The following is a 26,104-nucleotide window of genomic DNA, read 5'->3' on the forward strand; positions in this document are numbered from 1 at the left end:
GTTTATACTGAGGCTTTGCCATAAATGACTTACAGATCCACTGTGATGCAAAATGCCGAGTCCTCGAACTCTCTCTGCTTTGTAAAAACGAATGGCATTTATAAATTACTGAAACAAAAGTACACACTGCGCAATAAAAACAAATGGTCAGAAATAAATGTTTAAATGCGAAAGAGACCAGAGAGACAGGAAGTGTAAAACTAAAGTTTTAATTCACCGCACCTGTAACAGGGCATACGGAGGACTGGAACAACACAGTCACTGATGAGGGCGTTTATACGCCAAGGCAACAGTGCGTTACAAAAATAAGCTCCGGGTAGACATACACACGCCACACTGCCGCTGGTCGAAGGATTCAGGAGTCAGGGACAGTCGAAGGATTCAGGAGTCAGGGACAGGGAGGTTAAATACACCATAGATTTGTCAGGGCACTTAAGAGTAAAACTGGAGCGGGCAAAAATAAAAATCAACAAGACATCACAGCATATCCACTTGAACGATACAGCACAGTGGTCTTCTGAATGGGACATTTATCGAATAATGTTAAGCCCTTATGTCTCACAGGACTCAAACAAGTCAAGTGATTCGAATCTCGTCATATTGGTCCGTCCTACTGAGGTGGTGGCTACAGATCTGTGAATTTGTGCAGGAGGTCAATTCACTCTCTAACCACAAAACCACAGTGCTATGGTCCACATGCCACCAGGCAGGAGATAAATACATATGAGAAGCATATGAAGAACAGCAGGCATCCAAGAAAGAAAGGAGAGAAGGTAAATCCTGGCGCATCCATTTCATCACGTTTAACGCAGTGATGTATACTCACTATCCGCAAACATCAGATGTGAAGTAGGATATTTTTTAACTCATCACTCTTAACCCCCATGGATAATTAATTAAATAACATAATTTAAAAAAGTGCCATGAAGGACGAATTGAGCTATGTGAATGGCGACTTTGGATGCCGGCAAAGGAGATTCCGAAAGTACATGGGGGGAGTATTTGAAAGTGACAGAAACGGAAACAGGGTCCGTTCGAGTAGAATTGCAGCCTTCCTGAGCCCAGTGGGATGACAGTTAATAATAATAATGTTGTTGTTATAATAATAATAATAATAATAATAATAATAATAATAATATACGCTTTGTGTGACGGATATCTCTTTACCTTGTGCGCTTTGTGAACATTTATATAATCTATGTCAGTACTACATCAACTCAAAATAGCTGAAATATGGAACCGTCTACAAAAACAATTCGGTTATAAACAGCATAGGACTAGAAATGCACCGGACAAGCAAATACACATGGGATGTCACTCCTATAAAACCAGTGCATTTGTGTTCAGAGTGATGGGTCTTAAATGCTATACATTTACAACACTGCTCATAATAATGCTTCTGGGCTGGTCAATCATCCATTTGTGCAACGGAGAGGGCCCACGTGTCAAATCGATCACAGCACACTGGTCATAAGTATTCGCCATATCATTCAAGCTCTCGGTCTCATTGAAGCAGGGTGACATTTGCACAGGCTTGCACCATTCTTCAAATCTTAGCCCTGCTTATCGGCCGCGTCGGGCCTACATTTCATCCCTTTGGTGATAACGGAGCGCTTATCTGAGATGACTGCATGAATGTGGAACACTACCCACTTGCCATGGAGACTGAGCAGGTGAGTCCCCACTGTTTCGCATTGCTGTCTTTTGGAATACAGTCGGTCTTATTAACACAACCAATAAGCCTAATAATCTTGTCTCTGCACTTTTAGCCAGTTATTTCACAAGAGGTACAAGATGGAAATAAATATCTGAAGATACTTTGAACGCAAAATGTATATTAGTGAATTCAGTACTTCTACTCAAGCAATTGAAACATCTTTTCTATGTGATGTAATGTAATGCACTTATGTCTGGAGTGGTGCTAAGGGACGAGTGTCCTTCCCTTTAGATACGATTAAGGTCACATCCCTACAGTGAAACACTTCAATGAAAAACCCAAATGAGGCAAGACGGAGGTAATCTTGAGCATAACTTCAGGAGTGTTGGTAAATACGAAAGCTTGACACCGACAACACAAACTCGACATGAACTATGGCAACGAAATACAGAGGAGTGGTCACTGGCCTCTCAGGCCCTGGTTCTATGACTAACCCTAGCGAGTGGAGTATCGCCGCAATGGATCCTTCTCCTCTCATTCCCTTACACCCACCCAGTCATCCCCCTTTCCGCTTCTCCGCTTCTCCTCACCCCCCACCCCCCTCAGATGCTCTACTCGATTTGGGGGGGCGTGCGGGCGCCGGCGGGCCAGTCGTACACGTCGGGCAGGAAGGAGTCGTAATGGGTGTCCCACACGACGGACCTGACGTAGCTGAACTTGTCCAGGGGCTCCGGGTAGTGGAAAGCCATGCCTCTGGCGTACACAAACTCCACCACCTGCCGGAGGAGCCAAAGGGTGGGGTTACAACGGCAAAGCATTTCCCAGTTCATTTGTTTATTTGGCATGCACATTAACCCTTTCAGACCCAAGCCCAATATGAAGTGGTTCCACCCAAATCGTTAGGGGGTTTGGCTTTGGTTGAGAGGGTCTTAATAAAGGCTTAGTCAAAACAAAAACAATAGCAGTCATTTTGATTGGTTGAAAAGGTATAAGGTCGAGTGCCATGTGGGAGTTACGTTTGAGTGCCATGAAAGGGTTAATAACATTTCCGTAAATGAACCAGAGTTAGCCAGGGAGGCTAATCCTCGTCTATACTCCCTGGGCTGCACATTTTGGCTGTGAGAGGAACCCGGAACACCTGGAGGAAACCCACACGAACGCGGGGAGAACACACACACTCCACACCGGGTGGAGAACAAGGCTAGCACAGAAGAGGAAGGCTGGCACGCATACAGTATCAGTTCACAGTGCCTTTCCAGTGCTGACCTTCACTGCCATGTGGATGGACACCTCCCGGATGTTGGACAGAGGAGGGTACAGCCGTCCCTCGTTTAGCTCCTGTTCCGTCACCTGCCCTGCCAGTGTCTGAGTGCATCGAGAGAAACTGAGTAAGAGCAGTACTGCCTTGTGTATGCTGCACACACAGACACACGCATAGAAACACACGCATGCACAGACACACGCACGAACACGAACACGCACACGGAAGGCGAGCGATGACCGGACAGAGCACTGACCTTGGCGGCCTCCAGGAAGACGGTGTCACTGATGTGTCTGACACCACTGAGGATCACTGCCAGAGCCACCCCTGTAACACAAAACCACATCAGCCTCAGAACGCCTACACTCCAAATCAGCCTCAGAACGGCTACACTCCAAATCAGCCTCAGAACGGCTACACACCAAATCAGCCTCCGAACGGCTACACACCAAATCAGCCTCCGAACGGCTACACTCTAAATCAGCCTCCGAACGGCTACACTCCAAATCAGCCTCCGAACGGCTACACTCCAAATCAGCCTCCGAACGGCTACACTCCAAATCAGCCTCCGAACGGCTACACTCCAAATCAGCCTCAGAACGGCTACACTCCAAATCAGCCTCAGAACGGCTACACTCCAAATCAGCCTCAGAACGGCTACACTCCAAATCAGCCTCCGAACGGCTACACTCCAAATCAGCCTCAGAACACCTTACTCTAGTATACCATTTACTCTGGTAAAAGTGAGGAGTATCAGATGGGATCCAAGGCTACATTCATCTATCAAATGTTTACTTTATGAAGAACTGTTAACCCAGACTGGAAAGCACAGGTGAACAACAGGAGTCGTTGTAGTTCTTTTAGTGCTTTTTTTCCATGTGTCGGTTTTCTCGCATGTAATAATTTGGATAGCTCGGCTTTTCCTTACAGTTATACATGTGACAATTTTGGGACAGAAAGTGAATTATGCAACCTTTTCCTTCACATAAAAAAAAAGCAAACAACATCATACATGGCAGTTAAACAACCGAATGGGACTCTCTCACCTGGGAATATGTATGCATTGTTGCCTTGTCCAGGTGTGAAAGTGCGCCCGTCATCCAGGGTGACTGGTCCAAATGGGCTTCCGCTTGCAAACAGGCATCGTCCCTGGAGGCAAAGCACAACGCCCCAGGCTGGGATCAGCGTGTGGACGTGTCCCTGCACTGACAGGTCCGGTATGCAGAGGTATGGCTGTGCCGTTTGTGCACGTGTGTGTGCATGTGTGTTTGTTTACCTGTATGCATGTGTGGGTGTGCGTGGGAGAGTGAGTGAGTGAGTGTGTGTGTGTGTGTGTGTGTGTGTGATATATGTGCGTGAGTGCATGTGTGTGTTTACCTGTGTGTGTGTGTGTGAGAGTGTGATTGTGTGTGCATGTGCACATGTGTGTGTTTACCTGTGTGAGTGTGTGTTTACCTGTGTGAGTGTGTGTTTACCTGTGTGAGTGTGTGTGTTTACCTGTGTGAGTGTGTGTGTTTACCTGTGTGAGTGTGTGTTTACCTGTGTGAGTGTGTGTACTTACCTGTGTGAGTGTGTGTTTACCTGTGTGAGTGTGTGTGTTTACCTGTGTGAGTGTGTGTTTACCTGTGTGAGTGAGTGTGTTTACCTGTGTGAGTGTGTGTTTACCTGTGTGAGTGTGTGTTTACCTGTGTGAGTGTGTTTACCTGTGTGAGTGTGTGTGTTTACCTGTGTGAGTGAGTGTTTACCTGTGTGAGTGTGTGTTTACCTGTGTGAGTGTGTGTTTACCTGTGTGGGTGAGTGTGTTTCCCTGTGTGAGTGTGTGTGTTTACCTGTGTGAGTGTGTTTACCTGTGTGAGTGTGTGTGTTTACCTGTGTGAGTGAGTGTGTTTACCTGTGTGAGTGTATAGGCGTCTTCTGCAGTGCACTCGGCCTTGGTTGTTGGGTTACTCAGGGCGAAGATGATTGGTCGCTCGTTCAGCGTTCCCATGGCAGTGAGGACTTCCTTTGTGAAGAGTCTGCCAGCCCCAGACACACCTGTCAACAACCCAGAGAAAATGGTATGCTTAACATATCTGCTCATGGACAAAGAGTAGGAATGCTACAGGCAGAAAAGACATCTCAGATCCTTTATTGTACGTCACTCGTGATAAGAGTGTCTGCCAAATGGTATTAATACAATGTAATGGTGTGTTCAGAGATGATCTTCTTGCATAGTTATCACATAGATCTTCATACCACTGTTGTAATGTGTGGTTACTTGCGTTACTGTCACCTTCCTGTCAGCTTTCACCAGTTTCTGCCTGCAGAACTGCTGCTCACACTGGATGTTTTTTGTTTTTCACACCATTCTCTGAAAATTCTAGAGACTGTTGTGTGCGAAAATCCCAGGAGATACTCAAACCACCCTGTCTGGTACCAACAATGATTCCACAGTTAAAGTCACTTAGATCACATCTCTTCCCCATTCTGACATTCAGTCTGAACCTCTTGACCACGTCTGTATGCTTTTATGCATTTAGTTGCTGCCACACGATTGGTGGATTAAATATTTGCTTTAACAAGCTGGTGTACAGGTCTACCTAATAATGTGTGTAGTTGGTGGTATTTGTTTTGGTAGCTTCAGTTATGGTTACAAAAAAGAGAGTACATAAAAGACAGCGATATAGACACAAAAATCTAACGAACGTTCAGTACCGTCAATCAGCACCCAATCAATAGTCATAGTCTGTATGCTACATAATCCCTATGAAACACAGATGGGGAGGGAGGGGGGCACGACCCAGAATGGCAGACAGGGTTTCTCACCGATAATGGCGGTCGGTTTGATTACATTGACGGCGTCCAGAAAGCTCTGGACATCGCCCGGGCTGGGGTGCACAAAGGCCTCCTGGTTGCCATCCGGTGCCTGTTCTCGATCCTATGGACACGTGCGTGCACACACACGCGCACGCACACACAGGCAGTAAACACAAACAGACACAGAGAGGGGTCAGCTACAGGCTAAGGAGTCTGATTTATACTTTGTCGCACAACCCTTGCGACAAGTGTTGCATGACGAAAAAGTGTAGTACGACTTTCTCAGCGTTGCGCACCTGTAGAATTTTATGTCACGGAAAACATTGCACTTCGCTGCGCAATGTTTATTGGACGAGGTCAGCCAGATGGAACCCCTAAAGTCATTGCCATGGACACTCCAAAAACAAACGGCTGTCACACGGAGTTACACACGGAGACAACAGAACCCTCATCGCAAACAGTTTATACTTCATTCGTTCGTACGTTCAAGCCGCTTTCATTTCTGTTGCGAGACGCCTGTCACCAGGGTTGCGTGACGAAATATAAATATAAATACAGAGGCTTTGGTTCCGGGCTGAGGCTCACCTGCACCAGCAGGCCGTACTTGTCGAACATCCAGATCTTCCTCCTGGCCTCGGCCTGCGGCGTGCCCCCCTCCATCATTGCCATGACGATCAGGTTGGCGATGCCCAGGGCAGCCTGTGTGGAGAGAGTCACGCTGTGAGGAGGTGCATCGTGTCTCATTACATTACATTATTGGCATTTGGCAGACGCTCTTATCCAGAGCGACATACAAGTTGATTAGACTAAGCAGGAGACAATCCTCCCCTGGAGCAATGCAGGGTTAAGGGCCTTGCTCAAGGGCCCAACGGCTGTGTGGATCTTATAGTGGCTACACCGGGGATCGAACTACTGACCTTGCGGGTCCCAGTCATCTACCCTAACCACTACACTACAGGCCGCCCCATGTGTCTCATCGATACGAAAAAAAAAAAAACACCACAGTGACACACAAAGGCAGTATTGGACGAGGGCGTTCGGTGTATGACAGGCAAGGTTACAGGTATTGCACGCGTGTACATGGTATATAATGATAGACAGTGTTGCAGGGTGTCTGTACCAGGTACATAATGGCAGGGCTATGGGGATTCTGGATGTGTGTACAGGGTATAGAACAAAGCAGGGCTATAGGTAAATGGTGTGGGTACAGGGTACATAATGACAGATGGGGATACAGGGTGTGTGTACAGGGTCTATAATGAGAGACAGTGTCGCAGGGTGTCTGTACCAGGTACATAATGGCAGGGTTAAAGGGATTCAGGATGTGTGTACAGGGTATATAATGAGGCAGGGTTACAGGTACACGGTCTTTGTGCAGGGTATGTACTGGAACGGTGCGTGTACCTCTCCAGCTCCCAGGAAGAGGACTCTGTGTTCGCTGATGGGCTTCCCAATGGCTCGCTGTGCTGCTAACAGCCCAGCCAGAGCCACTGATGCAGTCCCTGAACACAAAGCAAACACAGGGCGGCACATTTCATCAGGCCAAACTGTGCACTCGGGTTAAGGAGATGCAATTACACTTCTAAGTATTTGTCTTTCTACCGCTGATGAATTTTCAACACATTTTTTTTGGAAGACAATGATAGAGCAATCCTACTTCCCATTTCTCTGCCAAAATACGTGGTTTTATTTCTAGTTCTTAAAAAAATTATGCATTTCACCAATCATCTTCTGAGTTCCCTGCAAGAAATAACTACAGTTTTGCAAAAATAACTATTTTGATGTAAAAGCTAGTTATATGGTTTTGTATATTTAGATGTCTTACATTTTCCCATCTGATCGTAAACACTGATCCAAGTGTTTAACATAACTTTCACTGTGAATTGTCTCCAGATTGGTGTGACACATTACATAATCTAAATGCAAAAATATTGGGACAGTAACACAGTTTATGTAGCTTTGGCGTTCTAAGGGTATTAACATCCATAGCAGGTGAGTCTGTAAGAATTACAGCCCTTTTAATGTTACAAACATTACATAATGTCACTACATAGTGCCCAACAGCTGTGTGGGTCTTATAGTGGCTACACCGGGGATTGAACCACCAACAGGCTAGCCCATATATCTGTGCAGGTGGCCTATGCGGCAGGTAGCAGTGCAGTCTCCAGCCTGCGCGTGACCTCTGACCTTGGATGTCGTCGTTGAAGGTGCAGTACTTCTCCCGGTACCGCCGCAGGAAGCGGAAGGCGTTGTGGTTCCCGAAGTCCTCGAACTGGATGAGCGTGCTCTGGCCGTACTTCTCCACCACGGCCTCCATGAACTCGTCGATGAGGTCGTCGTAGAGCTGCGAGCGGTCGCGCTTCTGGTACAGGCCCATGTAGAACGGGTCCTTCAGCAGCGTCTGTGGGGGAAGAGCGGGGGCCACCTCAGGGGATTCAGCATCACGTTAGATTCCATTGTTTTTCGTTTAGCAGTTTCTTTTGCCAGGGCGACTCACAGTGCAAGACGAACACATTCATCTGAGTAACTGCATACACCCTGACCACTTTATTAGGTATTTTACACTTATTGCCGTCCACTTCAAGGTTCGACTTGTGTATTCAGAGATGCTCTCCTGCATACCACTGTTGTAATGCATGGTAATACAGGGCCCTGTAGTGTAGTGGCTAAGGTGAATGACTGGGACACGCAAGGTTGGTGGCTCTAATCCCAGTGTAGCCACATTAAGATCCGCACAGCCGTTGGGCCCTTGAGCAAGGCCCTTAACCCTGCATTGCTCCAGGGGAGGATTGTCTCCTGCTTAGTCTAATCAACTGTACGTCGCTCTGGATAAGAGCGTCTGCTAAATGCCAATAATGTAATGTAATGTCATTTTAATTGATGTAGCCTTCCTGTCAACTTTGACCCTTCTCCTCTGACGTTTCTCATTAACAACACGTTTCTGCCCACAGAACTGCTGCTCACACGATGTTTTTTGTTTTTCACCTCATCCTCTGTAAACTCTAGAGACAACTAGACTCACTAGCTGTGCGTGAAAATCCCAGGAAATCCCAGGAGATCAACAGTTTCCGAGATACTCAAAAGATGTTTGGTCTGAACAACAACTGAACCAAGCAGGTGTACCGGTGTACAGGTCCACATAATAAGGTGGTCACTGAGTGTATAAAAAAACAACAATACCAGACCGGCAAACATTCCCACACCAAACGGATGTGCTACATCAGCATTACTGCAGCACTAATGGAAAGTTATCTCTGCTAACAAAGAGCCAAAATACTAATCCTGAATACATGTAGATAACATTCATACATAGTGAGCTGGAAAATTAAAAAAACATAGGGGAATGGACTCTGACTCTGGAATGGTCTGAGGGGGTGAAGAGGATATTTCATTACTGTTCCCAGCCGCAGCTGAACTCTTTCAGACTGGCAAGGACAACCGTTAATGCAGCCTGCAGCCTAGTGGCTAAGACACATGACTGGGACCTGAAAAGTTGGTGGTTCAAGCCTAGGTGTAGCCACGATAAGATGTGCACAGATGTTGGGCCCCTGAGCAAGGTCCTTAACCTATATTGCTCCAGGGGGTTTGTCCTCGGCTTAGTCTAATCAACTACAAGTCTCTGTAGATAAAAGCGTCAGCGAAATAACATGTAATGTAACTGTACAGCATCGTGCCCATTAGTCAGCATCTCAAGTCTACAGTGGCCCACTCTCTCAAGAGAGAGATCATTAACCACGTTCATCCGCACCAGACCTAACTGATTCAGACTATGCAGCTGCAGTCTACGGCACCATGGCCATTTGAATTGACAATACACCTCACTCCACCTGAGCTTAGCACGCCAATTACACATTTTAAATGATCTCCTTAACGTGCGCAAAGCCGCGGGCGCACGTAGGGCGCGATCACAGAGCGCATGGCAGAGGCTAGGTTGGCTAGGTAAGCAGTGTTTGGATGGTTAACTTTGGTCACTTTTGCTCTGTTTGTTTGTTTCTTTGTTAAAAAAAATAAAAAAAATACAAAATTGTCCTCATCTTTGTTGTACAGGTAGCAGTTGAAATTGTACTTCCCTCTAGGGTCTTTCAGCGAACTTATCCCTGGTTATGGGTATGCAATTTGTTGTTCGTCGCTCTGGATAAGAGCGTCTGCCAAATGCCAATAATGTAATGTAATGTAATGTAATGTAATGGAGCTGACCTCGTTGTCCGTGCCCACGTCGATGCACACGGGCAGCAGGCTCTCCGGCCGGATCCCGGCGCAGGCCGTGTACAGGCACAGCTTCCCCACGGGGATGCCCATCCCGTACACGCCCAAATCCCCCAGGCCCAGGATCCGCTCGCCGTCCGTCACCACCACCGCCTGCGTGTTAGCACGTTAGCACGTTAGCGTTCCGCTGCTCAGCTGAGGGAACTCTGTTCACGCTTAGACGCTAATGCTAATTCATGCTAATGTGAGTGGCACTGGAGAGGGCCAAATGTATATATTCCATTAGGTTTCTCAACCAATCAAAATGTAATTGTATAGCACATTTTATATAATTAAGTTCATTTTATGATATATGCAATTTACAAAAACGATTTGTCACAGTATACCTCACGGTTTACCCAGGCCAAAAAACCCTGAGAGCAAACCAGGCAATAAACACTTCACTTTAATGTTCAGAAGGAACGTTTGTGAAAACCCTAAATTCGTCTAGCGCGGTTTCTCAAAGTCAATTATCCCCAAGGATAATGTTATGTTTACATGCTCTGAAAGGGTAATCTAATATCATATTTACAAAATGCTATATTAATTTAATCAAATATTAATGCTATCCAATGGCAAGCTATTGAAAAACCATTACCTATGAATATTTATGTTCATTTGAGCAAATAAAGTGGTAATAATTAGATACAGAAATAATATGCTCAATTATGTTAGTTTAATTATACTAACACTAAAATATATCAAAGATCCAAGACTTTGAAGCCTTTACCTTTTTAATTGAAAGCAAAACAGGAAATTGAAAAGGGCTGATACCGTCCTACAAGTATGCAGACTATACAGCCAGCTAGCACAGCAGGAGGGAATAGCAAACAAATGCTCTGTGAACACAAATGTAGCTAGGCCTTATTAATGACAACAAGCATGTGTTCTATGAACCATTTACACATATTACATATCATAAAAATGAGGACAATGTTCATGGTTTACAGCCGAGTTTAGATCTGACCCACAAACAAATCTTTGTCTCTCAACACTGCATTGTCTGCTTGGCTTTCCACTCAATGACCCATTGCCAAATTCCCAATGTCCTACAAACTCAGTGGAGAGTGAAATGGCAGCTAAATGAAACATTTTAAAATGTGCATTCAGCCTGGCCATTGGGCTGTAACTGTAAGCCTGCTGGCTGGGGTGATGTGACCTCCAGAGGCTCCCCCGGACCCACCTTCACATTGCCCTCCGGCCAGTTGTCCAGTATGGAGCGGATGTGGCCTCGGTCCAGGATGGAGATGAACAGGCCCCTGCGGACGAAGCCAGGTTTGGGTCAGACACACACAAGCGTACGACTCCGAGCGGTTTGGGTCAGACACGCGCTAGCGTACCGCGCAGAGCGGTTTGGGTCAGACACGCGCTAGCGTACCGCGCAGAGCGGTTTGGGTCAGACACGCGCTAGCGTACCGCGCAGAGCGGTTTGGGTCAGACACGCGCTAGCGTACCGCGCAGAGCGGTTTGGGTCAGACACGCGCTAGCGTACCGCGCAGAGCGGTTTGGGTCAGACACGCGCTAGCGTACCGCACAGAGCGGTTTGGGTCAGACACGCGCTAGCGTACCGCGCAGAGCGGTTTGGGTCAGACACGCGCTAGCGTACCGCGCAGAGCGGTTTGGGTCAGACACGCGCTAGCGTACCGCACAGAGCGGTTTGGGTCAGACACGCGCTAGCGTACCGCGCAGAGCGGTTTGGGTCAGACACGCGCTAGCGTACCGCGCAGAGCGGTTTGGGTCAGACACGCGCTAGCGTACCGCGCAGAGCGGTTTGGGGTTGGGCCCGTAACACGGCGGGTCTCACTTGGGCCGGCGGAAGATGTGGCCGTACTGCGTGCAGGCCAGCCCCACGGTGGGGGTGTAGACGATGGGCATCAGCCTCTCGATGTCCTCCATCAGCACGCGGTAGAACAGCCGCTCGTTGCGCTCCTGGATCCCCATCAGGTAGATGTACCTGGAGACGCAGAGAGGGTCTGTCCATTCCCAGTGACTCAACTCATACTCCCATGGCCGAATACAGCAGAACATGTGCAAACATGCCAACACAAAATACACGCATGCAAACACGTATTTCGTGAGTCTGCAAATCCGGGCCCAGGACCGCCACAGGTTCTGCAGGTTTTTGTGGTTCCATTGACTTAACTGTGTAATCAGCTTTAATGAACTAATTTCGCCTGGCTACTTAATTGGGTTCTGAATTGGGTTCTGAATTGGATTCTGAATTGAAGGTGAAAACAAGAACCAGCAGAGCGTGTGGCTCTCCTAGACCCGGGCTGCAGACCCCCTAACATATACAAACACACCTGTCTTTATCTAGAGCAGGCAGCTGGCAGGAGCAATGAACTATTTTCAGCAATTATGTGACCGCAGAAGCTTTGCACATGCTTTCCCCCCCCCCCCCCCCACCGACCCCATTCAGAACCATACGGGCAGCTTGACATGGGTGTGCATTTCTACGGTGTTTTCCTACATAATGCCCCTATTCATAATACAACAGCAACACTATCTCATTTTCCAACCAGAGTAATACGCTATAATAGTCACACCCGTGTCACTGGGGTCACTGAAGGGACAAAATAGTGAGGTGCTTTGCCTACACTGTTACAGCTTGGAAAGTTATATTTTTATTTGTTTTATTTAGTGTTCATTAACTACTAAATAACGCTACCATGTACCAACTAGCCGGCTATCAACATTAACAGTGTTTATTTTTTGGCAAAGCACACCAACAATAAGCTTCTTTACTAAAACGCAGCTCTGAAATTGCATGGAAAGCATGAAATGAATGAAAATGTCGCTATGCATGTTACTACACTGACGACAACGCCACGATTCCACTGCCAATTCTACTGGAAGCGACGAACAATTAATTTTCCGACCCAGATTAAACTCAGCCCGCTGCCTACCACTCCTCATAGCACCGGAGGAATCCGCTACGCTTCATGCAAATGGACGTGAACAGACGCACGTCTCTTGACATGTTAGCATATTAACAAACGTCACGGTTTTACATTGCACCACTTGTAGCTGGAAATTTGAGCGGAGGACTGCATGAATGGGAAAACGGCTCACTATTTAGAGCTACTTTAAGAACAGAAAGTTGGCCTATATATAGCGAGAGCGTTATGTAATGGGAGCCTTTCCCTGGCGTGGTGTGGCCTCCGGCAGGGTCTCACTTCTCCAGAGGGTCCGTCATCTTCTCCAGATTCCTCTGGAAGCGCATGGCCTGGATGCCCTGGGTCTCCACCTTGGGAGGCAGCAGCCCGTGCAAGCCCAGGATCTGCCTCTCCTTCAGGGAGAAGGCCATGCCCTGGAGAGAGAGGTTAGTGTAATGATACTAAATTAAAGACTAAGATCTAAAATCCTTTGAAGCCTTTACCTTTTCGATCGGAAGAAAAACAGGAAAGTGAAAGGGGCCGATACCTTCATAAATGTATACAGAGTATACAGCCAGCTAGCAAGTCAGGAGGGAAGAGCAAACAAATCTCTGTGAACACTTATTTTGCTCGGCCTTATTATTAATGACAACAAAAATGTGTTGGGGGCTTGTGGGGGGGGGGGGGGGGGGTGAAGAGCTCAGGGACAGTTATTCGTCAGTGCTTAAGCATTGCTGATGCATTGCTGATGTATTGCTGTACAGTTCACCAATATTTGCACGTTATTTCCTGCCGTTCTGAATTTGGTTATTGATTTCCGATCTCAGACCGCACCATTAATGACATTTGCGATGAGGGAGGTCCGTGCGTGGAGGACAACCAGGGCCTTCAGAAGAACCTGGCCCAGCCAAGGCAACGCCACACTGGGGCTGGTTCTCCTCCGGGGACAGGCCGACGTGACGTCATGGTTAACAATGGCGTCCATCAAAACGGGAGAGTTGTGGCCAGGGTTGCACCGGTTACGGAGACCCATAAGATCACCCAGTTAATGGGTTGTTCCTCCCATAAATCAAGGAGTTACCCAGTGGTGATTGTTATAAATATTCCTTCTACTGCAAGCTTCCCTCGTCCTCATCAGGTCCATGTGAACGGGCTCACAGTGACCGTGTGAGCACGTGTGCCCCTTAAGGACTGTAGCACCCGCAGCTATGTGTGAAATCCAAACCAGCTCTTCCCTTTATTGGCGGACTCCAGGGCCGTCCTGGGTTGGGGGGGTGGAAGGAGGAGTGTGTCTCTCAGTACCAATAACAGGCATTTTTAGGAGGAACTCCCCTCTGGAGAAACCCAATAGGGGGAGAGAGCCTTGGGGGGGGGGGGTCTCGGTGTGTATAGGCCGTGCTACACTGGGGAATGCTAGGGGCTTTTTTCTGCATGGGCCTCCAGTGAAATACGAGCTGCTAAACACACATGGAACACGTTTCTTTAGGAGTGTGGAGGCACCATGACAGGGGGTCTAAACAGGGAAGCTGAGAAAGAAGCTTTCATCCCCAAGTATACTGTGGATACACCATTAGTTACTGTTGCAATGTGCACCACTATTTACATATGGTCCAGCACAGTCATTCTTAACTGAATGCTGGCTGTCAGGTCTAATAGGATTGGCTCAGAAACATTTGAGAGGGCCAAATATGACCAATCGCACCTGAGGGAAATCACGTTACCCATGACTATAGATTTTTGTGTGGCACTCGCATCAAAAGCAGACGTTTCTACTGTAACGCGTGAATCATTTGCAGCACACATGTTGGGGGAGTGGCGTTTACACTGCACAGTCATTGTGAATAGACTCAAAGGTCTGACCAGAAATGCGAAGCAGAGGAATACATGTTTATGAGAAATGTGTTATCATTGGAACAACTGCTGAAAATAACTATTTATCAGCCATTTACATAACAGTTGCTGAGGCGTGTAACAGACCTAGGTCAAATGCGTGATTGTTTTTGATTCAAACACAGCACTTTTCCACTCCTTCCTGGTGTATTGGAAACCTATGAAATGTGCAAACCCCGCCTTCTGGTCCTCTTGGTTGGCTCAATTGCACCATGCAAGATCAACCGACCACAGAAAGGGTATAAAGCATGTAAACCAAGGTACTTTATACCTTTTTTGTGGTCATTTTTCTCAAATGTTACAGCCAAGCCTCAACTCGGACTGATGCTGCGAGGGTCAGATGCGAGTGATCCCAGGTCGGGTCAGGAGGGTCCAGTTGTCTCCACATAGCCTCTCGCACTGCCCATTCACCTCCAGTATTCACATGTTCACAGTGTGGGATGAGGAGTTGCCATTCACTTCCTGTATTCATATGTTCACAGTGTGGGATGAGGAGCTGCCATTCACCTCCAGTATTCACATGTTCACAGTGTGGGATGAGGAGCTGCCATTCACCTCCTGTATTCACATGTTCACAGTGTGGGATGAGGAGCGAGACCCAGGGAGGCAGCGTGGCTTCATGGCGGGAGGGTGGGTAATAAAGCGATTCTGCCAGAGTGAGGCATTGTGAGGGAACGTTACGAGGTGCCCCGCCGAGGCAAAGGTCTTTTGAGCGACGGGGGCGGCAGCCGTCCTCCAGAATGTCAAGGTCCAGAGTTCCGCCATCCATCCGGCACGAAGGATGAGAGTCACAGGGCTCCCAGAGTTCCACAGTTCACACCACTTCGCTCTCCTTGAGTCAAGGACGACGTGTCGCTGCTGCACCGAATGGAGCAGAGTTCAGAGCAGCACTGCTCGACTCCACGTCCTGCGGCCCGCAGTGTCTGCAGGGATTTGCTCCTACTGTGTGCTACACCACCTGATTTCACTAACTCGCTTATTATCTAAACCAAGCTGGTAAAATAATGCGTGAAATCAGGGGGTGTAGCACACAGTAGGAGCAAATCCCTGCAGACACTGCGGCCCTCAGGATGTGGAGTTGAGCAGCGCTGGTCCAGAGGGTGTGGACCAGGAGTTCTCAACCTGCATGTGCTGTACATGTGTAAATTGTATAGTGGTTTATTGTTTTTAATTATATACCTTTAAAATCTACTGTGGGATGATTTACCCTTAAGGCAACATTATGCGAAAAATTACTGCAACTTAAAAACAGATGGGATATATTCACAATCCAGGACTCTGAATCAGCGAGATCAGCTAATTATTTCATGTCCGTCAAGTAGACATATGGCAATTGATTCCTTTAAAAAGAGGCAAACTGATTCAACTGAAGATTCAGTTATAGACTGTGAAAGTGTCGACACCATGAGTTCCAAAACAAAGCAAATGGAACCGAGCCAAAAACCTGCAGAGTGACAATAAGCGGACAGAATTTTTTTTTTGGAAGAACATAGAATAGAAAATAGAATAAAATGCACAGGTCCAAGAACTCTGATTGTAGATGTCATGCAGGCTCCGAGAACTTTCAGGAGAACACTGTTTAACCCTTTCGTGTAAGCTAACGAATGTGTGATTAGAAGGCCCTTAACCAAACCTGGGCAGCTGGGCAGCTGGGAAGGCCCTTAACTGAAGCTGGGAAGCTGGGAAGCTGGAAAGGCCCTTAACCGAAGCTGGGAAGCTGGGAAGGCCCTTAACCGAAGCTGGGAAGCTGGGAAGCTGGGAAGGCCCTTAACCGAAGCTGGGAAGCTGGGAAGCTGGGAAGGCCCTTAACCGAAGCTGGGAAGCTGGGAAGCTGGAAAGGCCCTTACCTTGTTGGTGCGAGGGTTGAGCATCAGCGGTTTCCCTTTCTCCTTGGTGTGCGCCCAGCGGCAGGAGCTGAGGCACGGCCGCGCTAGCCCACGCAGTCTGGACAACATGGCTCACCGCAGCGGGACCTTGGGTCAAGAGGTCAAGAGGTCATGCCAATGCCATAAGACGCCGCAGTATTACCTCGTAGGTGAGGTATGTGAGCAGAAGTCATGCAGTGTAGCTTACATCCGAGATCAGCAGCTCTCAATCACTGACCATGGTGGGCAGCGGTGTGAACATATGGGTTAAAGAACCCTGTTCTAGTAAGTACATGGGTGTGTATAAACTGAATTTTGCCAAAACGCACCAGTTTAGATAATATAAAACATAGGCCATGTTACTTAAAGGAAGACGGCGCCCTATTGCACAACACGATCCCATTCAAAAATGCGCTTTCCAGCAGATATGTGCGAAATATTTCATTTGACAGATGGTCTGGGGCTGTGATGTCGACCATGTTGATAAGAGCCCCTGAAGATCTGTGCAATCCTCTTTAAAATAGGATGAGCAAACGAGGGAAACCAATCAGACAGAGGTTAGGAATTACAATCCCCCTCCTTCCCCCCCCATTGTTTATTCAGTTAGAATCTAACCCCATTTCACAGCAATGCCAAAGGGTAATGCCAAGACATACAGGAAGTGACTGCTGCTTCTGTGATGGGGGCGGGGGGTAGAGTCGGTAAACAGCAAACAGGCACCAAAATGCTAGCTCATCTACATGTACAATCCACTTCAGTGTGGATCTCTCTTGTGAAATCAACACACTATTAATATGACCCTCCCAGATATTATACACTCACCAAGCACTTTATTAGGTATTTATTCAACTTATTTTTTAGACTTCTACTGCTGAGGCTTATCCACTTACAGTTATGATGCGTTGTGTGTTCAGAGATACTCTTCTGCATGTACTGTTGTAATGTGTGGTTATTTGCGTTACTGTCACCTTCCTGTCAGCTTTGACCAGTCTGGCCATTCTCATCTGACGTCTCTCATTAACAAGGCGTTTCTGTCTGCAGAACTGCTGCTCACAGGATTTTTTGGTTTGTTTCTTTGCAAACTCTAGAGACTAGAGTGCGTGAAAATCCTAGGAGATCAGTTATTTCTGAGATACTCAAACCACCCTGTCTGCCACCAACAATCATTCCATGGTCAAAGTCACTTAAATCACATTTAATTAACTGAAACTCCTGACCCGTATCTACATGATTGTATACACTGCACTGCTGCCACAAAATTGGCTGATTAGATAATCGCATTAATAAGTAAGTGTCATAATAAAGTGCTTGGTGAGTGTAAGTTGGCACAATTGTAAAGGCTATGGGCCTAAACATAAAATAAATTAAAGTAAAAAAAGAAACAGAGCTCTCCTTTTTGGAGCACTTGCTCCTGAAAATTGTTGCCTGAAAAATAATTTAGGAGCACATCTAATTTGGATGCCTTAGTGTGATCCTATATTTTTCACTAACATTTTAATATTTATCACATTTGCGCATAAAGTCCTGTCACAGATGTGATTAACGTAGTGCTGACGGTGTACGCCTGGTGCTAACACAAACTCCCTTTTAAAACCCTGTACATTTTAATTTGTTAAAGTACAGTCACAATGAAACACTAAAGTCATTGAGTGTGTAGCTCACCAAGAATGCTGAGCATAATTCAATTTCTTGTCACATGCAGCCATTGAGTGACAAATTTCCCAGATGTGCTCCATTAGAGAAAATAACTTCCTCTTTCTTTTTGAATGTCAGCCATTTAAAAATCTAATACAGTAGTACAAAATATTGATACTAAGATGTGGGGGGGGAAAAAAAGAAACAAAATAATAATTCTGTATCGACAAAAAAAATGTTCTAAGGACTAGCGAACCTACTGCTCAAAAATGACCTCTTTGAATGCAGCAAGTGTAGTGCTTTTAAAGAGGAACTGCTACAGCCACTTTCAATCTGAGGCATGCCCCGTCAGAAAAATGTCCTTTTAAACATCTCAATAGCTCCAATATTAAAATGAGAAATGTGATTAGGCTAATCTGATGAATCTTGATAAGAGCAACATAAGTATAATGTCAAACTATGACAGATTCTAAACATCTGGTAAACCTGCATGTTCTTCAATATTCAAATCAATCAATATAAATGGTAAATGGTTGGCATTTATTTCGCGCCTTTATCCAAAGATGCTTCTCATTCACCCGTTTATACACACTCACTCACACACCAATGGCGACTGGCTGCCATGCAAGGCACCAACCAGCATTTGGGGGTTAGGTGTCTCGCTTAGGGACACTTCGACACACCCAGGGCGGGATCAAACCGGCAACCCTTCGACTGCCAGACAACTGCTCTTACCACCTGAGCCAATGTATTGATTGATAGTATATCAATCAATATACTGAAGCACATACAACAGCTTTCCAGGACCATATTCTTCAGGTTAAGCTCAAGTTCAACACTTGCACATGCTTGTTTGACGTCCCCCTCCTCAAACTCCCCACCCTTCCACCGAAAGATCCGATTCACTCACGTATATGTCCTATCACGGAAGTTAGCTAGTGCCGCTCTAACTTCCAGATCGCCCAGGAAGTGGCACAGACAGCACCTGCCCTGCAATCCTTTGACTCCAGCAGCCCCACGCATCCCTTTCAGTGTCGCTGTTCGGGTAGCAAAGCGTGACCCCCTTGGCACCCGTCTCAGCACTGTAATCCGAGCTGGGACATAGCAGAGGCGCTCAGGACACTTAGGGTCACAGATTTCAGTCCTGGTTTTAAGTTCTGATTCTGACCCCAGTGGGTTCCGAGTAACGTAATGCCACCTCAGCTACAAGATCTATGAGAATTTTACCTACCAACAGATAACCTAAGACAACTTCAGAAATCTCACGTCAAAGTGAACTGAAGAGGCTGCAGGTAAGTCCAACAGAGAATAATGGGAATGGCCTACTTCACATGGCACCCACTACGCAGTGTTCTGGCAACATGGACTTTCACTTTTGGTGCCAGGTTTTACTATCAAGGAATTTCCGCCTGTTCCTAACAGCCGCTACAAGGGTGAATGTACAGGCTACCACAGAAGGAAAAACACAATGCCCTTGTGACATTCCCTATGAGAAGACTGTAAGAGGCTCTAAAACCTCAAACATAAATAGGTATAGTAAGATGTACAAGGGTGTCTCCCCCTTTAAATTCTGTGTTTGTATTGTCAGAATTTGTATTGTCCGTTTGTATTTGATAGTCCAAAGAGCAGGGACATAGATTATAGCTTGGCTCACACAATGGCAATGTATTGTTAATGTATGAATTAATAACTCTGTCAAACATTAGTTAAACATTAGTCATACCTAATCAGCAGGTTTGGCTGACTCACACATCAATGGGGTAGCTAAACCTTTCTAGGACCATATTCGCTCATTATAACACTTAAAATCGGCCAAATAGCATCAGCATCTTCAAAACTCTATTCAAATGTCAATTGTTTATCTATGTCATTTCAATTTGTTAGCTACGCAGCTTGAGAATTTTGAGAACAAACGTTTGCTATCTCAGCACGGAACTATGTGTATTAGTGTCGCATGATCAGAGGCTTTTCGCCTTTAGCAAGCTTCCAAGCTTAAAAACAAGGTGACAGCAGTTTATTTCAGGGAAGTGACATTTCTAAAGTTCAAGTCCTGGTTATTCATATTTTTTCAAGCATACACAGAGGAAGCGGGATAAAAACATATTTAGCTCCAACCAGACCTTACGTTAGCCAGGGCAGCAATACATAGCTGAGCATTTTTAAATGAGCTTCCTACACTATCAACTTCACTAGCTACGCAATACGTGTAATGTTGTATATATTGTCAAAACAATTTAATGTTGTAACGTGATATGAATTGGATAGCCGCAGAGATCTACAGCGTTCCCATGTTATGAGAATTTGCTCCTATATTAGGAGCTCATCTAAATGGGATGCATTAGTGCGCTCCTATTTTTTTTACGAGCATGTGATGAATGGAAATGCAAAATGGAATGGTACTCAGTGATCTGATAATGTATTTGGCTTTGTTTGGCTTTTTTGCCAGAAGTCACAAGAATAAAAGGAAACGAAACTGCTACTCTACTTATTGCTTGCTGGTCGTTTTGACGCCACAGCTGAAGCACTTGCCAGCAAACTGTCAAACGGCTAAGTTAGCTACGGCCTGTCGTAAGCACACAGCAAACCGACGTCGATGGAAGGTGATTTTTCATGAGTAAGAAATACTGACGTTAGCTTCTGTTGTTTGGTCTGCGATTTCTAGGATTAATTTCCGCGGTTAACTTACGGCTCAAATAACAAACGAACAAACTAGCCTAACAGTTAGCCACCAGCGTCACCGCGGTCTTAATATCAAGCTCCATCATGAAAATACCTGAACGTCTTGCTCGCTAGAGCAAACAAAGCCACCCCGTAGTGTAATTTATTATAACGTTAAGCACTGCATAAAGATGTAATGAAATCACCAAGCCAGCTGACTAACATTCGCTAGTATATAGTATGTTCATGTTTATGTTCGTTCTTCGTTATCAAATTACCTTTTGCTGGTCAGAACAGAATAGCCAGTCAGCTCTATTTGAAGACTGTCCGCAAGCCATCTGACTTACGACGTTGCAGAAAGACATTTGGTAAATTCTTGTCAGTTTCCAAGACATCAATGCAATCATATGTGTTACTACGCAAGTTAGACAACCAATACGATAACTTGGTTAGCATTATCGTTACTCACTTAAGGTCCTAAATGAAGCATCTGAGTCATCTCTGATCATGCATCGGAACGCAAGTAGCTGAACTAGCTAACCGTTAGTGGCTGTTTAGTCTACATTTACTTACCTCTGTTGTTTGGTGTAGCAACAAATAGTGTATTTTTTCTTATCACTTGGAACACAGATTATGTGCTCATTACTAGTAGCTTCTATTTTATTCTAGCTGCGATGGTTAGGCAACCGGCCATAGAGAAATATACTTACTGGCTATTCAGCCAGCTGTCTCGTGTCTTCTTCAGCGAGAAGAGAGGAGGACGAGCCGCTTATGTCAAACTAGGGGTCCGTATACTAAACCAATCAGAACGCGTCATCAGCAGCAAAGCGTTTTTCATTTACCGTATATGTGTCATATGATGGGACTATATTATTATTATTATTATTATTTATCCATCCATCCATTATCTTAACCCGCTTATCCTGAACAGGGTCACAGGGGGGCTATCCCAGCATACATTGGGTGAAAGGCAGGAATACACCCTGGACAGGTCGCCAGTCCATCGCAGGGCACACACACCATTCCCTCACACACTCATACTTATGGGCAATTTAGACTCTCCAATCAGCCTAACCTGCATGTCTTTGGACTGTGGGAGGAAACCGGAGTACCCGGAGGAAACCCACGCAGACACGGGGAGAACATGCAAACTCCGCACAGAGAGGCCCCGGCCGACGGGGATTCGAACTCAGGACCTCCTTGCTGTGAGGCGGCAGTGCTACCCACTGCACCATCCGTGCCATTATTATTATTATTATTATTATTATTATTATTATTATTATTATTATTATTATTATTATTAATGTGTCGCGAAGAAACCGAATGCCACAGCTACGCAGACTGCATGTGCTAATACTGATATGCTGCTACAAATAATTGTGGGAGGTAGTTTCTGAGTGAAAATGGGACCATCTGGTCCCGGCAAGCTCGAGTGAATACTTAGTACACATATTACGGTAATGGACGGCGACACGCAACAGCAAAGTAGTTCGAACAGAAGAGAAGTCCTCCGTAGATCAGTTTTGTGCAGTGGATAGATTATGTGGACACGAGTAGGTGAAGCGATGATATTGTCAGTAGCTCCGTTAATCAGATCACAAATGGGCTGATGTACTGTACATAACCAATATTATTTTTATTTTGTATAATTCCACATAAGTCAATTTTATGGTTCATTATAATCTTGTATTACCAGTGTTTTGGGAAACCGTGCCATCTCTAGTTGAAATCACAGACGCACACATACGAGTTTTGGCAAACAAAAGAAGGCGACTATTCACATCAACACACGTCGTGCACCCGTGAAGCAAGTCTGACTACCTCTTGACTTTGTAATTCCTACACGAATCACCAAATATGGTTGTAAATATCCTCTAAAGCTTACACTCTAGATTTTAACTTCATATTCATTGTTTAATTTCAAAACAATGTGCTGGAGTACGGAGTCAAAAGAACATAAATTGTAGTTGTACCACGGTAGCTACCAAATACGTGTTAACTGCATTGTATGCTTTTTCTAACAATTTTCAGAATATGTATACTGTGCATTTCTCAGTCCCTTGCTGAATAACAGGAAGCATCACATAATTCGGTCGACTTGTCGCTTACTCTTCGAAGTTTGAGTTTCCGAAATCACACGTTCCTATCTTGTTTTCCCTTTACCCTAGCAGGTGCATGGTATTTCAGCAAGCACAATCAACATTTCTTTCACACCAGCAACAAATTCACACCACAATAATTTAATTGGGGTCGATAATTCGCGGTCATTGCAACCACTCGAAAAGCGTGTCAAGGCTATCAAGAACATAGATACGGGTTAAAGTTATTAAAAAGAAAAAGAAAAAAGAAAAGAAAAAAAGCGAAGATGCATAAAACTTTTAAAATTTAATTTATACATTTTCCAAATACGCGTAGCCCTACGTAACGAATATTCGCGTTTGAACTCACATACTGCCGGATAATTGCATCATTTGGTTTAGTTGGTCTCTCAGAGAAGCTACCTGCTAGTTTAAACAATGCACTAATTATCCAACTAATACACTTTTTGTGGGAAGTCCAAACGTTTGCGCTGGATTAATAATGTTGCATACTTCGCGGTGAAGTACGTATTCGGACCACTAGGGTGCAGGATAGAATAAGACATTTTTCCGCTTCTCCAGAGTCACTCATTCTCTGCCTTTGTCCTCTCGTGGTGGAATGCGGTGCTGACAGGTATATGGACAGACTGGCTCAAGCTGACAGTAACTCAAGTAACCGTCAGAGCATCTCTGAACACATTGAACCTTGAAGTAGATGGGCTACAGCAGCAGTGGACCAAAAAGTACAAAAAAAAGTCTAATAAATACCTAATAAAGTTGTCACTATTATTGACACCCTTGATAAATATGCACAAAACATTCTCCAAAATACATTAAACAGTGTGCTTTATTAATTATTCAATGGGAAAAAAAATGTCCCCCAAAAAATAGGCTACACAATTAATGGTACCCCTGGTTTAATACTTTGTGCAAAAACCCCTGGCAAAGATGGCAGTCTTTTCCTACAATTTGTGATATGGTTAGATAACACATTTGTAGGGATTTTCGACCACTTTTCAGACTCACTGATATCCGTGGGGGGTTGAGACTGAGATGGCCGTTGCAGAACACGGTTGTTATGTTTACTTAACTTCTGTGTGGATCATGATGTATGCTTGGAGTCATTGTCCAGCTGAACAATCTACTCATGATCAAGACTCAGCTTCCTAGCTGAGGCAACCCAATTTTCTGCCAAGATTTCCTAGTATTTTGTTGAATTCATTGTGCCATTGATCTTTAATAGTGCCCCTGGACTACTGGTAAAACATCTCCAAAACATCAATGACGTGCCGCCATATGTGACAGTAGGTATAAGGTGCTTCTCTGCCTCAGATTCTTAATAGTTATCATGTCTGAGATGATTCAGTGTTTTCTCAAGCAACCTAATAATAATTGCCATGCTCCTGAATCTATATTATGAAACAAAACTGTACACATACTGCTGCAGACTGTGTGTCCTATACTCACCTTCCCCCGGTGTGCTCATGAATGACGGAGCCAAAATGGCAGCATGTTCCAAGGGTAACTGTTAGGACACTGTCAGAGGAGAAATGATGTGATGCAAAATAAAAGTCTGGCAACCAGCCTCTGCCTTTCGACCCCTGCCAAAAGACGCAGGGGGTTCAATCCCTGCAACAATAGTGCAGAGAGAAGCAGTCATTGCAAGAACTCTCCCCTCAAAGTTGTCGGTCACCTTTTTTGTTCTTAATCAGCAAAACAGGAACAGAATACAGAGGCTACATTGAATTGAGCAATGCAGTCTCTTGTCTTAACCAAACACGACTGTCTTAGCAGAAAAATCAAGAAACAAGAGACAATGAATAATAAAATGTTTTTAAAAACTTCACAAATGCAGGGACTGCTTACAGTATGTTCAGGGATGGCTGGAGCTATCATTGGGTGTAGAAACAGGGAGCCTACAAGAACACAATTGGTGTCACAGCTTTTAAAGAAAACCGAATGGAAGATACGTCCAAATGTACTTTGAGAATAACCTGATACACTTTGTGTTCGATTATTGATACTCAATTTGTCATTTATTGGTGGCAATAAATATGTGTAAAACTTAATGCTTACATATTGTCTGATTTCTCGTGGTGCAACAATTTCAGTCAATGACCAGGCCGTAAGTCTGACACAGTAGAACATATTTCAGTGTCTTTTTTTTGCCTGGGAGCTAATACGTTGTGTGCAGCATGTAGTGTTTGGTTGTGCCTGGGAACTAAGACGTTGTGCGCTGCATGTAGTATTTTTTGTACTAAAAAACCTTTAAAAATGTAAGTGTGATTAAGATCTTTGTCAATATACACTTACTCAAATCAGACTGATAACAGCATTTGAACAGCAAATGCTTTGTTAGCATTCACTACGTTACTGTGCTTGTAACAAATGGAAAGATCAAATCATTTCTTACTGAATTGTTCTCAGCTGAAATGTACTCCTCTACATAATGCATAGCAAGCATGAATACACGCACTAAATAGCTTATAGACAAGGTTTCACTCCCATAAATATTACATTGCGTACTACATTTCATGGGTCTATCGTCATGCAGTTGTGACAATAAGCCTGAATAAGCTTACTCAGCATTGATGTCCCGAAGGCCTGCGCATTTCAACAAAGGATAAATTCTCTATGCCACAAGTGAGACTGAAATGTAAAATTTGCTCCATGTTATTTTGCTTACAAATATCACATTGCTAAACAATTAGCACACCAGTAGCTAACTCCAGTCAAATAGAGCTGACAAGATGATGTCATATCTCTGTCTGCAATTAATCTCAGGATTTATAAGCATAGTGTTTGTTTAGTTGTGTGCTGCATGTAGTGTTTGGTTGTGCCTGGGATCTAATACGTTGTGTGCAGCATGTAGTGTTTGATTGTGCCTGGGAACTAAGACGTTGTGTCCAGCATGTCATTTCTAGTTTAGCTTGTGGCTTGGATGCTATCTTTCAGAGCCCAAGCAGTCCACCGACTCAGTGTTATCAGTTCTCTGTGCTGACCTGCTGATTCTTCTGTGACCAATAATCGGCGTCTCAATCTTTTGTCGCCGAATGAAGATAGCCGTGTTCGGACTAGTCACATATGTAATATACAGCGTCTACACAAAACCTTGGACGTAATCAATACAACCTTCAATTACA

At 45.1% G+C, this 26,104-nt stretch overlaps 1 protein-coding gene across 4 annotated transcripts; it reads right to left on the minus strand.

The window, feature by feature from the left end:
- Positions 1–193: 193 nt before the first annotated feature.
- On the minus strand, positions 194–23,013 carry me2 (malic enzyme 2, NAD(+)-dependent, mitochondrial). 4 transcript variants are annotated; one of them, XM_061260970.1, is made up of 15 exons: positions 22,993–23,013; positions 16,573–16,698; positions 13,136–13,269; positions 11,764–11,913; positions 11,143–11,218; positions 9,912–10,073; positions 7,902–8,115; positions 7,119–7,216; positions 6,300–6,413; positions 5,724–5,835; positions 4,810–4,952; positions 3,965–4,067; positions 3,175–3,245; positions 2,924–3,022; positions 194–2,433 (listed from the first exon to the last, which is right to left on the minus strand). In XM_061260970.1, exons 2-15 carry the CDS (start codon positions 16,678–16,680, stop codon positions 2,269–2,271), a joined length of 1,749 nt encoding a protein of 582 aa, XP_061116954.1. In that variant the 5' UTR covers positions 16,681–16,698; positions 22,993–23,013; the 3' UTR covers positions 194–2,268. The 4 variants fall into 4 exon arrangements, with proteins under 4 accessions (XP_061116954.1, XP_061116952.1, XP_061116951.1 ...); XM_061260968.1 differs by lacking the exon at positions 22,993–23,013 and adding an exon at positions 21,594–21,683; XM_061260967.1 differs by lacking the exon at positions 22,993–23,013 and adding an exon at positions 21,457–21,647.
- Positions 23,014–26,104: the final 3,091 nt, after the last annotated feature.

The sequence above is a fragment of the Conger conger genome, chromosome 11 (assembly GCF_963514075.1).
Source record: "Conger conger chromosome 11, fConCon1.1, whole genome shotgun sequence".
In the NCBI taxonomy this organism is placed as follows: Eukaryota; Metazoa; Chordata; class Actinopteri; order Anguilliformes; family Congridae; genus Conger; species Conger conger.